A 15,971-nucleotide genomic window follows, 5' to 3' on the forward strand; every position below is an offset into this window, starting at 1 on the left:
GAATATTTAACGCTACCTAAAATTCTGGAGAAGATGCATGAAATTAGTTTCCTTTTTCCTTCTGTAGCCATAGTTCTAGCTCTCCTAGCATGCTGGCTGCCCTGTGCCAGGGCCATCCCCACAAAGAGAGTGGCTGAGCCTGTTTCCCCCTGGGGCTGCAGGGACCCAGGGAGGCTTCCACAGTGCCGGCTGCTGGGGGATAAGATGAAACACCTGGGAAGGGATCAGAAGCGATAGATAGAGGCAGGAGCAGAGGGCAGAAAAGGTATCGTAGTGTCTAAACCTCAGGATGGATGCCGAAGCTGTCATCAATAAAATTATTAACACTTATTGCTCTGACTCTAGAGTACGGGAAGACTGTGACTTACTGATTTTAGGAATTACTTGTCATTAGTCACATATAAATGATGTATGAAGAAACACAGCATGTGCACTTGTTTTTTTGTTGGAGTGACAAGTACCAACAGACATAACATTTTTATTACCCTTGACAGTTCACACAAATTCCAACATGCAGCTTCATAACTTCTGACTTAACTTTTTACAGAGTTGTGTAAGGTGCTCGGATACAGGCATTAGCCATTATGATTTGTGCTAGCTGGAGACAGGACTTGATAGTCTTCAAGCGTAGACAGTAAATGTAAAGTATGAAGACCTTTTTAAAAGAGGAAGCATGGCAGAATCAAAAGTAAACAACCATAACCTTGTCATCTCAAGGAACAAGACATCACTCTGGTCTAGAGATAAGATTCTGAGGAGAAAAAAATCTTTGGAAGATAATGGTACAATAAGAAATTTAATTTCGCTCTATTGAGACCAAGAAATAACATTGAGCATTGATTATTGTGGACATAAACTAAGTAGGTTTTGTTTCACCCCTCCTTTTTCTTCAGAAGAAAAAAATTCACTTTAAGTAGTAAAAGAGTTCTAGAAAAACCCCTGTTTGAACAATTTCAGAATTCAGTTTTCACTGACTTAAGTTTAGAGGAAACAGGTAATTTGAAAGTGTTGCCGGTTGTATCCAACTTCATGCTTTCAGTTAGAGGGGAGAAACTTGCATGTTCCTTAACCACTGAAGATGCTTATTTGCAAATATTTTACTACTTAATAGTACTTTTGGGTGGCAAGTAAGCTGTTCATGTATAAGTACAGAAAGGATCCTTAGTACTATAAGTGATTAAGAATGGTGAAACCTATTTGACCATGAAATGGTTCATATAATCTGTAAAATCATTATCTGATCATAGTTCATCAACAAATTAGCCAGGACAGAAAGACAAGAACCACCTCTCCACATATAAAGAAGAGTAATAGTTTGTTTTAAAAGCCATTTAAAAGTTAGGGACTTAAAGAATCACTTCAGTTTGATAAGACTATTCCATACAGGATCTTCGTCAAGCAAATCACAGCCTGGGATTAATTTAAGCAAATGTGCTATACACACATTTAAAAAGTGCATATTCATAACCTGAAGTCCTGCATAAAGCCCTGAAGCAATGATCAGGCAATCCCCTGTAGTACTCAACTTCAGCCAAGCCCTGGAAGAGGTGTGGCACCCTCCTCTCCTGAAATTACAGCAGGGAGGTATGCAAATCTCTCCCACCTGCGAGAACAAGGCGGGCAGCATTCCTTCTTCAGGGATCCCTGAACACTAACACTTCCAGCTCACATTTCAGCTCAGCCTGTTAGAACTCACTCCTCCACAAGCCAGCCAACAAACAGCAGGAAACTATGAAAAGGTGAGAACCAAAATGGTACCGAGAAGCTCAAGTTTCCACTCCAGCATCTTGGGCAAAGCAGGGTTTTGAAAATACTGCCACAGACACAGATACCGCTCCACCGTGCAGTGATTTTAGTAAGATGTTGAAGCTTCCTGCTATCAAATACTAGTTTTTCCTGTTAAATAGCACAGCAGACATGTCTCACCTAACAGGCAAGCATCTGTTTAAGTCGGTTTTATGCTTCCTGCAGAATCAGTGGAGAAAATCAAGACAAGATGAACACACAGGTCTCCACAGCCAGCTGTCTCTCCTCCCCAGCTCTAAAGCAGAGTTTGTATCACTGGTGTGCAACAGATTCTTCACTTGTAGGCACAGGAATCATGATGAGATGGCTGAGATCCCAAATGTTTTTTGCCCTTTTTTTTTTTTTTTTTGATCAGGGAAAGACAGCTAAGCTGCTACACAAGGGGAAACAAAAAAATAAGGGAAGCTCTTTGAATGGCTTCTAATGGAGTAAATTTATAAACCTTAGTTAAGATCAGCCACCCTTGCTGGAAAACTGCTCAGATCAGCAGTGTCATACCAAGATGGAGTCACCTACTCTGGCACCATTTGGTATTTTGAAATAGTTTTAGTTATTTTGGAGGTGGGATTCACTATGGATTTGGAAGAATTTTACTCTATGTATTTCAATGCCCCCATCAAAGGCAAACCTGGAGTGCCTGTGGGAAAACTATGGGCTTTAGAGAAACAAGCAGAAGGGACTGTAACTGAAGTTCCTATTATTTATAATGTCTTGAAATTCCAGGGATTTTTATTCTCTCTAATGACAAAATGATCATCGTTAATGACCTCAATCATTTTGTTTCTATTTAACAGTGATAGTGGACAAAGATTGGCAAAGCATGGCAGGGAATCTTGTGCAACCAAGTTCATATGACTTCTGCACCAGAACTATCAGTAGAGAGAAATTGGTTATTAAGATCAGTCCCACCATTTTCTGGACCTGTATTTTCCCTGTATTCTGCAATTCTAGGGTTGAAATTCCTTGTTCAAAATTCAAGATAGTCCTCTCGCAACAGGAACGAGCAGAACGGCACAAACTGTATCAAGCAAGAGCTAGGGGTATACTAGCAGGGAAAGCAATCACTGGGGGCAGGGAGAGGAGCAGGAGAGGGTATGGGGTCAGGCACAGCAGGATCTAACTACTACAGAACACCTTCCTCAAGAAATGGGGATGAAGTCCTTGCTCCCCAATCCTGCTATTCCACAATGTCTAAAACACCTCTAACCCACTGGCAAAGTGTGGGTCTCTACCTCCCTCTTCTTTTAACACCACATAGACTATAACAATGTTATACTGCAATTAGTTATTTCACAAATTTGAGAAGACAGCTGTGCCATTACTCTAAGCTTCCTCAACCCTACAGATCGTCCGTGTAAGGATTAATATAGTTCCACCTCAAAACCCCTATTTAAGAGAGCAATCAGGCTTCAAAGTCAAGATCTTGCCAAAGGAGCAAATGCCAGAAGTCAGTCAAGTGTGTAACATTCCTTTGGTCTCCTGGAGTTTAAGTTATTTAACTTTAATCATATGAAACCATATAGGCTAAGATATGGAGTCCTCTATAATCAACAGAGAGAGAAAGGCACCTCCAGAACACAATTTTCTCATAAAAAGATGCATCTCTCTCCATTGAATAGAGATGATTCCAGACAACCACACCAGACCAGTCATGGAAATTTTAGCTGGCTCAGGTTGCACGCTAAGATGAATCTTATCCCCTATACTCAAACGTTATGATTAACTTTTGATTTACGTGACCTAATTATATGCTACTGTTTCCAGAAGAATATCTGGCTCATTCAATGTCCAGAACAGCCTTTTTTTTTTTTTTAATTAAACAAGATAGTGTAGTAAAATTATGCCCTACATTGCACCAGCACTGTTAGTTGGTACCATTTATCCTCTTTGCTTTAATCTCTGTACCTTGGTTCCCATGTGTGCAATGCTGAGTATACTACCAAATGTTACTAAGAAGGTTATGAAGATAAAAATCTAAAATAGATCTAAAATACAGCATTATGACCATTACGAAAAACCTCATGAAGAAATTAATATTCTGTGGTCAGTACAAGATAAATAAAGGGCAAATAAAGCCTGGGGCTCCATGCATGACTGAGGATAATAAAGAAACACTGAAAGTGCACTGCTGGAGACACAGGGATCTTTTGGACAAACTAACAATTCCATGAACCTTGGCAATAACGAAATCCGATTTCCTATGGATTTGGGTCTTGCAGTGAATTAAATTTGATATCCGTGATGCAATCTCCAGCTGGAGTGGCTGGTTGAAGCATTTTTCAGTCTCTCTGTGTAGTCATCTCTGTCTAATACTGTATGAACTAATGCTGGAGACTTTCCTTCTACAGAATACTCTCTTCTCCATCCAGCATCTTATTTTCAAGGAACTCCTTGGGAGCTTAATTATCTTTTAGTCTGACCTGTCAACTTTGTTTAAAATCAGCTAGCAAGTTCCAAAGGTATTTGAGGAGCAAAGGAATGGGGGACACAGTGTAATCTCAAAAATCTTGTTGCCATAGGACAGGAAGGTAAAGAGATCAAGGAAGGACAGAATTGAGGCCTGCTACTTCTGAATGTTCATCTCAAATGACATCCAGCTGTTAAACATTAAATGCTACTCTCAACAGCACAGGGAAAGTTCTTAAATAGATTTTGACTGTTCTCTGCTCAGCAGATATATGTTTATTTAATATTATATTAAAACAATCTTAGTAGTCAATCACTTTTGGGAGGTAGGCATAAACATAAGTTTTGGTTAATTTTGTAGCAGTCTCAGAAAAGGGCAAAAACTTTTTTTTTCTTTTTGTTGAATACAGTTTCCCTCCTTCTGCTCCTAGTTTAGAAAAATACCAACCACCACACCCACAAGGACAGAAATAAAAAGCCTTGTAATATTTTTTTAAAAAGCTAGTTGAGAAGACTACTGCTTGTCAGCCATGAAACCGAACACCACCAAAGTGCAAATACTAACTTCATTCTGGGTGGTATTTTTTGGTTTTGGTTGGTTTTTGAGGACTGACTCACAAGTACAAATAGTTCACTGGCAATGAGAAGCATTGTTAAGGCACAGCTGCCATCTGTTAATGAACAGGTTTAGGCATAGCTGAGACTCAAGAGAATTGTGAATAAATAAAATACTGTTGTTATTTGTTGACATGTCTAAGCAAACCTCTGGAATAAGCTGTGTCATTAACATTCATTCCTACTACAGACTTTCAAATACAATCAAATCAGTTATTATTAACTGATTGGTTTGAAAATCGTGAGTTCTCAAAAATATGGCATGACTCTTTAGCTGTTACCAATCTAAGCTGTCAAATAACATCTGATTGTTTTAATGAGACTGCCCATGTAAATCAGAGCTGTAGGACTGAGACCCAGCATAGAATGGCAGAGATGATAAATATCTGAAAGGTTAGGCAGCACTTCAGTTATCTGAATTGCTGGGATACAGAAGTCTTACCCCTCCCTTAAGCCCACTACAAGTAAAACCACAGAAGAAGAGACAGGAAAATGCAGCACAAAATAATGACAATACAAACTTGCTGCTTTTTTTAATGTATTTTTTTCCACAATTCTCCACTGAACCACAACTTGTTCTAAATTTCAAGAGAAACAAGAAGCTCGTTCCTTCTGTATGAGCTCTGTAACTCTGGACATTGATCTTCCGTATCTACAGGAGTGTTTTCTGTAGATTTAGTTAATAAAGAAATGGTTATAGTAGATGGTAAACAAGAGTGTATATAAAAAATCCTAGATTTCCTCAGATTAATACAGCCTACTGCAATGCATCTGAAAATGGTCAGCCTGCCTTGCCTATCTTACTTCTGAATAGCCTCAACATACTTCCCAAAAGCATGGCCCTAATAGACTTTTCTAGGGAGTTCCTTAAAATGAGTTTCCTCTATGGGACTGGTAAAGCAATGACATACTTCCACTAAAGCATCTTATCAGTCTGGGACAGGTGGTTTTATGGCAGAAGTAAGCGAGACCCCGATATCCTGCTACCTCAGACATAGCTGTCTTGGGCCAAAACAGTGTGCAAAGCTGTATCGCCTTTTTACAATCAGCAAGTACATATTTTACCACTACAGAATGAATGTACAACTGAAGTGGTCTCAGACTGGCATCTATCATGTCATTTTTCACAGCTACTAGTCACACTTCCTACTGCATTTTCCCTTCTCCAAAATTTCATCAGTTAGAGGAAGTTAAAATTCAAGTACTACGTTCAGATTTCACAGTTTTGTGAACAAGCAAATTATTTAGTCGAACCTGAAAACCATGATGAAACTGTATAGTAGATTTGTTTTTTTTACTGTGAACTCTTTCTTATCAGGCCAGTGGCAAAACCAATTGGGCTAAAGGAGCACTTGTTTAAATCAACAAATGCATTTCACTAAAAATGGCAAATTATACACCAAAGTAATGGTACGTGATGCCCCATCAGGGATTGCAAACATTCCTAGATAAGGTGAAATGTTACTACAGATGAACTTGACAAATTCTCATGGACATTTTTTCCAAACACACATACACGCACACAGAGTGTACAACTGTATTCTCAAGCAGTTCTAATTAAAGCATGCAGCGGTATAACATTTTCAACAGAGTCTGAATTTGTTGCATGTCCACACTACAAATGAATTTTCATGAAGATGAGTAGGAATACTAAAGTTCCACTTAAAGTAAAATAAGTGCAGACAATCTTAAAGTGAGAAATACCCAAACATCATTTCTGCATGCTGCAGAGAATTCTCTCGGATCTTACCCAAATGCACTGTGCAGAAATGCTTCCTTCACACATATTTGTCTTTGCAGCAGTTATGATGATAGCTATTGTTTTGTGGCTTTCATGCTTCATACTAACAAGTATATTCTCTATTTACAGTAGACAATGTCTTTTTCATTTACAAGAAAATCAGAGTTATCGTATTTGAGACTTTCTGCCAACTGTTCAAGGCCCTGCCATTATCCTCCTGTTCTAAACAGTATTTGACTGTTGAATTGCTGAGATTCATTTTCATGCTAAAGGAAATGAATCTTTTTTTTTTCCTTTTCCCCCTCCCAAAATAACCAACTACACCTTGTGTTATTTTATAATATGACAGGACCTTGATTTAGAAGCAGTCCAACCCTGAGCTATTATTCTGACCATCCCCTTTGGCTACTTAATCAAAACACTGCAACTTGTGACTTTGTCAGTAATTTTGCTCATTTATCTTTATTATGACTTCAAAAGTATTCGGAATGGAAGGCTAGTTTTGTATAACTAATATTGGTGATGAATGGCAGTGATAATGCATTGCATGAAGAACATCCATTAATGTCTAAAATAATATTCTACTGTCTGAAAATAAATTGCAATGCAAAACATTTTCAGAGCTAATTAACAATAATTCAGTCCTACAAAAGTATTGCAGCTCTGAGGAGTAAGGACCTTTAAGCCAACACACTCAAGGTAGTTAGAGATGCTGACTCTGACAGCTACAATATTGATTCTACCACTAATTAACTCAAATCTTTAGGACCTAATAACTTCAAAAGTACTAGTGTAAATCATCGAAACAAACAGCTATGAACTTTGGATAAAACATTTGATTGCTGAACGTAAAAGGTCCGCTTGTTCCATCAGCACGTAGCATCTTCACAGTGTACATATTCTGCAGAAACTTACAGGAAAAAGGAATGTTTCTGGCACAGAAGTGGAACTACTCTAGAGCTGTTAACCTTGAAGAAAAGTATGGGAAGGAAAGCCACAAATGCAGTTTTCTTAAATTTTCACCTTCTCTCTGAACTGTATTTTACCTGCTCCCTTCTTCTGTTGTTCTCTTCTCTCACAATTCTTCTCCCTCATGTTCCTCCTCTGTATGTCTACAGCTACAGGATCCCCCCAAATATTAACTCCATAATGCAAAAAACAGCACTGGCTGTGCTTTGCTAAACCTCTTCTGTATTTACAACCTTGTTTACCTAATCTGTCAAGAAAAATCTTCCATGTTCTTTCTACTCTGAAAAGGAGCCTACCTTTTCCAGTATTTCCGTAGTCAAGATCGAGAATGCATCCTCAATGTTCAAATTATCTTTAGCACTGGTTTCAAAAAAGGGTATTCCATGCTCCCAAGCAAGCTGAAAAACAAATGTAGGCAATGGGATGAACAATCTTTAGGAAAAAAAGACTTCCTAATACTAATAGCAAGAGATACAGAGGTGTTCTGATAGCTTCTAACATGCTACATAAACACTGATTAAGTAAATGTCAGCTCAGTAAAGTACTCTACATTCATCCTCAGTTTATAAATTTCAGGTAACTCTTAAAACAGTCTTCTTAAATTTTTGCATTTTCAAACCAGCTTTTTTTAACATATCTTTACTTGTAAATAAGAAGAACAAACTCTAGTGGGTCTGTTCTCAATGTTTTGATTTATTTGGAAAATGAACTGTCTCCTCGGCAATTATTTAGAGGAAACTAATGGAGTGCCTGCAGAAAAGTATAGATAAAAATGTGACAAAAACTGTAGAAAAAGAGGCGTGATGAAATATAAAAAAGAGATGCTCCTTTTTACGAGAGAAAAGCACAGAGATAATAGGCAAGCAAAGGACAGATATGTATGCAAAAATATATTATGGTAATAGGAGAAGAGAGAAAACACTTAGAAGAAAAGGGCAACATAGACTTTACATGGGTTGATTTTATTTAATTTACTCATGTTCCCCCATTTCCAGTGTATTTCCCCTACAGATAGCTTAGAGATATGTTGGCATGAGGATAAAAAACCCAACAAAATTCATAGCTTTTTAAGGTTCTAAACTTTTTCTAATTTATACAGTTAAATACATGTAGAAAAACAGTTGCATTGTTGCCTCCCAAGGGAGGGGGCCAGGGTGGGAATAATATCTGCCAGAAAAACATAGTGGGAGGGTCTATTTATTCCCTTTGCAATGGATCCCTTCTTGGTACTCATCTGGAGAAGATGATTCCAGGCAAAGAAAATACCCTACTGCTTCTAATGTATAGAAAATCCTCTAATTACTGACCACTTAATTATTCACTTGGAAGGCTCTCCATTAGGATAAAAAGTCTAATGTTGGCAATTATGTTTGCTTTCAATGAGCTCTAGAAATAACAAATCAATGCTTTACAAAAATACCAAAATCAGGCATGAAGGTACAAGAATTGGACTTCAAAGTTTTAGTCAAAATATAATAAAGATTATATTAAAGGTAAGAAAAAAAATAAGCAAAATGGTTTCTTTTCCAAAATGCTATAAGAAAATGTAATTTTGAAAATAAAGATGAGATCTGGACTGTTTCTTATGACAAGCTGCTTCATAAGGGATTCTAAAACTCCAGCTGATTGCTATGAACTGTTTTCGGTACTGCAGCAACTTGTTACGGAAAGTTAAGATCATTTGACTATTGGCACATGTCAATGCAAAACAATGATGCATAATGGTTCATAAAGAAAAATACAGGCAATAAAAAATACTGGGCTAATAAAGTGGAAAAGACTGGTTTGCAGCTTATAAAGTACACAGAATCTCCTATTAAATATTCCTTTGTTCTTTCTTGTGTCATGTAACGGACTCCTAGACGCTACCAATATACAAACTCTGATGAATGCAGAGGCCAGCTGTATGAGGTTCAACAAGGCCAAGTGTCAGGTCCTGCACTTGAGGCACAACAACCCCATGCAACGCTACAGGCTTGGAGAAGAGTGGCTGGAAAGCTGCCGGGCGGAAGAGGACCTGGGGGTGTTGGTCGACGGCCGTCTGAATATGAGCCAGCAGTGTGCCCAGGTGGCCAAGAAGGCCAACAGCATCCTAGCCTGTATCAGAAATAGTGTGGCCAGCAGGACTAGGGCAGCGATCGTCCCTCTGTACTCAGCACTGGTGAGGCCGCACCTGGAATACTGTGTTTGATTTTGGGCCCCTCGCTACAAGAAAGACATCGAGGTGCTGGAGAGAGTCCAAAGAAGGGTAACGAAGCTGGTGAAGGGTCTGGAGAACAAGTCTTATGAGGAGCAGGTGAGGGAACTGGGGTTGTTTAGTCTGGAGAAAAGGAGGCTCAGGAGAGACCTTATCACTCTCTACAATTACCTGAAAGGAGGGTGTAGCGTGGTGGGTGTTGGTCTCTTCTCCCAGGTAACAAGTGATAGGACAAGAGGAAACGGCCTCAAGTTGTGCCAGGGGAGGTTTAGATTGGATATCAGGAAAAATTTCTTCACTGAAAGGGTTATCAAGCACTGGAACAGGCTGCCCAGGGAAGTGGTTGGGTCACCATCCCTGGAGATATTTAAAAGACATGTAGACGCGGTGCTAAGGGACATGGTTTAGTGGTGGACTTGGTAGTGTTAGGTTAACGGTTGGACTTGATGATCTTAAAGGTCCTTTCCAACCAAAACGATTCTATGATTTTAATCATGGAATCACAGAAATAATTTGGAAAGATAACCCCACTTGAAATGAGACTACTGCCCATATGATATGGGGTCAGTCATGGCTTTGCCAACCTGAGTCTTGACATCTGCCAATGATGGAGATTCTATAACCTTTATGGCACCCTCTTCCATGGCTACATCACCCTTCTAGTGCAACTAGTTCTCCTTATCTCCAACCTGAACCTCCCAAGCCAGAACTTGTGTCTGCTGCCCCTTGCTTTATTATCTGTTCCTACTGAGAATAGTCCATTTCTGTCATTCCTCTAACTACACTTCAATTGCTGTAGACCAGTAACTGCTCCTTAGCCTCCCTCTTTACCCAGCGCCCTCAGTTCTCTTCATGGATTACTGGTACTAGAGCCCAATCATGTTTGTAGCTGTCTGCTGGATCCTCTCCAGTTTATCAACACCCTTCTTGAAATGGGGGAGCCAAAGCTGGACACAATATTCCATGTGGCCTTGCCAGCACTAAGTAGATCCCAGATCTACCATCTGTTATCCTTCTAATGTAGTCCAGCATGCTTTTAAGCAATGAGAGAACACTGTTGACTTATATTCAAGCTGGTGTTCATTATAACCCACCGGTCCTTTGCAGCAGGCCGGTGACTCATGCCCGGGATTATTCCATCCCAGATGTATATCTTCGCACTTCTTACAGAATTTCATGATGTTTCTGTTGGCCCAGTTCTCAAGTTTATCAAGGTCCCACAGAACTCGTGTTCTCCCATTTGGTGTGCCAGTCACACCCCTTAACCTCACTGTCACATGCAAATCTCCTTCTATCATCAGCCAGATCACTGATGACAATGTTGAACAATGTGAGCCCCACTACACATCCCTGATGTACTCTGCTCATTACTAGTTACCAACCAGACACACAGCCTTTGACTGCTACCCTTGGCCTCTGGTAGTCCAGCCAATTTTCAGTCCACTTAATGGTCCACTTGTCCAGCCCACATTTCCTAGTTTCCAAGTGAGGATGCCACCGGAGAGGGTAACAAAAGCCTTATTAAATTCAAGATTTATCACAACCACCGCTATTCCCTTGTCCACACAGTGATTTCCTGGCATTGTAGAAGGCAATCAGGGAGTGACACACAATTTGCCCTCTGTTGACTATTCCAGATTATCTTTATGTCCTTTATGTCCTTGGAAAAGGATTTGATGACAACATGCTCCATGATCCTTCCACTGACCGAAGCAAGGCTGACTGACTATAGATAGTTCCTTGAACACTCTTCCTTGCCTTTTTTAAAGATAGGTGTCATGCTGGCCTCTTCCTAGTCAACAGGAATCTCTCCCAACCACCATGATTTTTCAGAGTTGACTGAAAGTGGCCCCACTCACAGTGACCAGCTCCTTCAGCACAACTGGGTGAACTTCATCATGTCTATGGATGCATCCAACTTTCCTAAGTAGTTTCTAACCCAACGCTTTCCCACTGCCGGCTGACCTGCTCCTTCCCAAACCATACCAGTACATAGAATCATAGAATGGTTTGGGTTGGAAGGGACCTTAAAGATCATCTAGTTCCAACCCCCCTGCCACAGGCAGGGACACCTTTCCACTAGACCAGGTTGCTCAAGGCCCCATCCAACCTGGCCTTAAACACGGCCAGGGAGGGGGCAGACACAACTTCTCTGGGCAACCTGTTTCAGTGTCTCACTACTCTCACAATAAAGAATTTCTTCCTAAGATCCAATCTAAATCTACCCTCTTTCAGTTTAAAACCATTCCCCCTCGTCCTGTCACTACTTGTCCTTGTAAAAAGCCCCTCTCCAGCTTTCCTGTAGGCCCCCTTCAGATACTGGAAGGCTGCTAGAAGGTCTCTCTTGAGCCTTCTCTTCTCCAGGCTGAAGAGCCCCAACTCTCTCAGCCTGTCTTCATAGGAGAGGTGCTCCAGCCCTCTGATCATCTTCGTGGCCCTCCTCTGGACTCATTCCAACACCTCCATGTCCTTCTTATGCTGGGGGCCCCAGAGCTCGACGCAGTACTCTAGGTGGGGTCTCACGAGAGCAGAGCAGAGGGGCAGAATCACCTCCCTCAACCTGCTGGCCACGCTGCTTTTGATGCAGCCCAGGATACGGTTGGCCTTCTGGGCTGCAAGCGCAGATTGCCGGTTCATGTTGAGCTTCTTGTCAACCATCACCCCCAAGTCCTTCTCCTCAGGGCTGCTCTCAATCCATTCTCCGCCCAGCCTGTATTTGTCCTTGGGATTGCCCCGACCCACGTGCAGGACCTTGCACTTGGCCTTGTTGAACTTTATGTGGTTTGCACAGGCCCAGCTCTCAAGCCTGTGAAGCTCCCTCTAGATGGCATCCCTTCCCTCCAGCGTGTCGACCACACCGCACAGCTTGGTGTCATCGGCAAACTTGCTGAGGGCGCACTCAATCCCACTGTCCATGTCGCTGACAAAGATGTTAAACAGGACCGGTTCCAATACCGACCCCTGAGGAACGCCACTCGTCACTGGTGTCCACTTGGACATTGAGCCATTGACCGTAACTCTTTGAGTGCAATCATCCAGCCAATTCCTTCTCCACCAAGTGGTCTATCTGTCAAGTCCATGTCTCTCCAATTTAGAGACAAGGATGTCGTGCGGGACAGTGTCAAATGCTTTGCACAAGTCCAGGTAGATGACATCAGTTGCTCTTCCCCTATCCACCAGTGCTGTAACCCCGTCGTAGAAGGCCACCAGATTTGTCAGACATGATTTGCCCTTGGTGAAGCCATGTTGGCTGTCACCAATCACCTCCTTGATTTCTGTGTGCCTCAGTATGGTTTCCAAGAGGATATGCTACATGATCTTGCCAGGCACAGAGGTGAGACTGACTGGCCTGTAGTACCCTGGGTCTGTCTTTTTCCCCTTCTTGAAGACGGGTATTATGTTTCCTCTTTTCCAGTCAGTGGGAGCTTCACCAGACTGCCACAACTTCTCAAAAATGATGGACAGCAGCTTAGCAACTTCATCCTCCAGTTCCCTCAGGACCCGTGGATGCACCTCACCAGGTCCCATGGACTTGTGCACCTTCAGGTTCCTTAGATGGTCTCGAACCTGATCTTCTCCTACAGTGGGTGGTTCTTTATCCTTCCAGTCCCTGCCTCTGCCTTATGCAACTTGGGTGGTGAGGCTAGAGCACTTGCTGGTGAAGACTGAGGCAAAAAAGTCGTTGAGTACCTCAGCCTTCTCCATATCTCGGGTAACCAGGTCTCCCGTTTCCTTCCAGAGAGGGCCCACATTTTCCCTAGTCTTCCTTTTATCACTGACATACCTGTAGAAGCATTTCTTGTTGTCCTTGACATCCCTGGCCAGATTTAATTCTATCAGGGCTTTAGCTTTCCTAACCTGGTCCCTGGCTTCTCGGACAATCTCCCTGTATTCCTCCCAGGCTACCTGCCCTTGCTTCCACCCTCTGTAGGCTTCCTTCTTGTGCCTGAGTTTGTCCAGAAGCTCCTTGTTCATCCATGCAGGCCTCCTGGCGTTTCTGCCTGCCTTCCTCTTTGTCAGGATGCATTGCTCCTGAGCCTGGAGGAGGTGGTCCTTGAATACTAAGCAGCTTTCTTGGGCCCCTCTTCCCTCCAGGGCTTTATCCCAAGCGACTTTGCCAAGCAGGTCCTTGAAGAGGTCAAAGTCTGCTCTCCTGAAATCCAGGGTGGTGAGCTGGCTGTGTGCCCTGCTTGCTGCCCTATTGGTCTTGAACTCCACCATTTCATGGTCACTGCAGCCAAGGCTACCCTTGAGCTTCACGTCCCCCACCAGCCCCTCCTTGTTGGTGAGAACAAGGTCCAGCACGGCACCTCTCCTCGTTGGCTCCTCTATCACTTGGAGAAGGAAGCTGTCATCCACACATTCCAAGAAGCTCCTGGATTGCTTGTGCCCAGCTGTTTTGTCCTTCCAACAGATGTCAGGGTGGTTGAAGTCCCCCGTGAGGACCAGGGCCTGTGAACATGAGGCTACATCTATCTGTCTGTGAAGGGCCTCATCCGCTTGGCCATCCTGGTCAGGTGGCCTGTAGCAGGCGCCCACTATAACGTCTCCCATCCCTGCCCGCCCTTTAATCCTGACCCATAAGCTTTCCGTCAGCTCCTCCTCCATCCCCAGACAGAGCTCCATGCACTAAAACTGATCATTAACATAGAGCGCAACACCCTCTCCTCATCTCCCCTGCCTGTCCTTCCTAAAAAGCCTGTGTCCCTCTATTCCAACACTCCAGTCGTCAGAGTCATCCCACCATGTCTCTGTGATGCCAATAAGGTCGCAGCCTTGCGGGTATGCGCACGTCTCTAGTTCCTCTTGTTTGTTCCCCATGCTCCGTGCGTTTACATAGAGGCATTTCAGTTGGGCCCCCGATGAAGCTGCCTTGCAGCCTGAAATTTCTATCCGTGGCTCTTCTGGCACTCTCCTGCCAACATGCCATCCTTCTTCAGTCTCTGGGCACCTATTACTGGCCCTGTCATTGATCTGGCTGAATTGGGATGGACTGAGTATCCTCTCCCCCGGCAAATCTAGTTTAAAGCCCTCTTTACCAGCTTGGCTAATCTATGCAGAGGTCTGGGAGCAAGCTCCATCTGTGAAGACCAATGCAAAAGAAAACTAAGCTAAAATAAAATTTAAAAACCTTGAGTACTTCAGTCTTCCCTGTATTATGTCACTACATTGCCTACTACACCTATCAGTGCACCCCCCTTTTCTCTGTTTGTACACAGTATTGATCAAAGAAGATTAATGTATGTATTATCCCAATTCACCTTGCATACTGGTAAGTATTGTGGCAAGCAAGTTCTCTAAAAATGTAGCTAAATGGAAGGAAACCCCAAAAGTCCAGTGTTAAAGCAACTGGAAGTATGAACACAGCTGTGGCTACTCCCTCTCATAAAGAAGCTGGAAGGGCACATTCAAAGAATTACTTTTTTTTTTGCTTTTGGGAGCATCTTGAATAGATCAAGAAATAAAATGCCTAAATACATTTACAAACCTATGGGAATTATGCTACTTGGAGATGTAATTTTATATTATCCTTGAGAACAGTTTGGAGATCTTGAGTGAAATATGCTCATATCTTACTTAAAATAACAAAATAAGTACTGCCATTATCTCTTCCAAAGTGAAATTTAATTCCAATTGTTCACTTCTTTTAACTCAAAATACACTACTTCCTAGCAAAGTGCTGCTATGATTTCTTAGTGTTGAATCAGACAGATGTGTCTGAAATATTCCTAGAACTGTGCAGAATGTTTTTTTCATTGGTATTGTACCTGTAAAAGTCAGCTTTTAAGTCAGGCACGTGGAGACAGCAAAAGCAAAACAAAAGGAAGAATATTTTACTTGGCTCTTTCTGTTAGAAAGATTTGATAGGAGAAAAATGGCCACTTTCTACGAAGTCATATAACCTTCAACATTTTAATTTATTTTTCGGAGGAAAAGATAATGTTATTGGGGGGAGGGGAGCGGAGGAGCCCAAGAACGTTGAGTTCAAACCTTCCTCAAAGTGAATCACAGAATCACAGAATGTTAGGGATTGGAAGGGACCTCAAAAGATCATCTAGTCCAATCCCCCTGCCGGGGCAGGATTGCCTAGACCATATCACACAGGAACGCGTCCAGGAGGGTTTTGAATGTCTCCAGAGAAGGAGACTCCACAACCTCTCTGGGCAGCCTGTTCCAATGTTCAGTCACCCTCACTGTAAAGAAGTTTTTCCTCAAATTTAAGTGGAATCTCCTGTG

At 42.0% G+C, this 15,971-nt stretch overlaps 1 protein-coding gene across 2 annotated transcripts in view; it reads right to left on the reverse strand.

The window, feature by feature from the left end:
* The window catches only part of LOC137661305 (ras-related protein Rab-10-like), a 38,808-nt gene that overhangs the window by 1,655 nt on the left and 21,182 nt on the right, over window positions 1-15,971 (reverse strand). For both annotated transcript variants that reach the window (XM_068396812.1, XM_068396811.1), the window contains one exon: window positions 7,834-7,935. In XM_068396812.1, the coding sequence (XP_068252913.1) occupies window positions 7,834-7,935 (102 nt within the window). The remainder of the gene's footprint in view (window positions 1-7,833; window positions 7,936-15,971) is intronic.

This window comes from Nyctibius grandis, chromosome 3 (assembly GCF_013368605.1).
Source record: "Nyctibius grandis isolate bNycGra1 chromosome 3, bNycGra1.pri, whole genome shotgun sequence".
NCBI classification, from domain to species: Eukaryota; Metazoa; Chordata; class Aves; order Nyctibiiformes; family Nyctibiidae; genus Nyctibius; species Nyctibius grandis.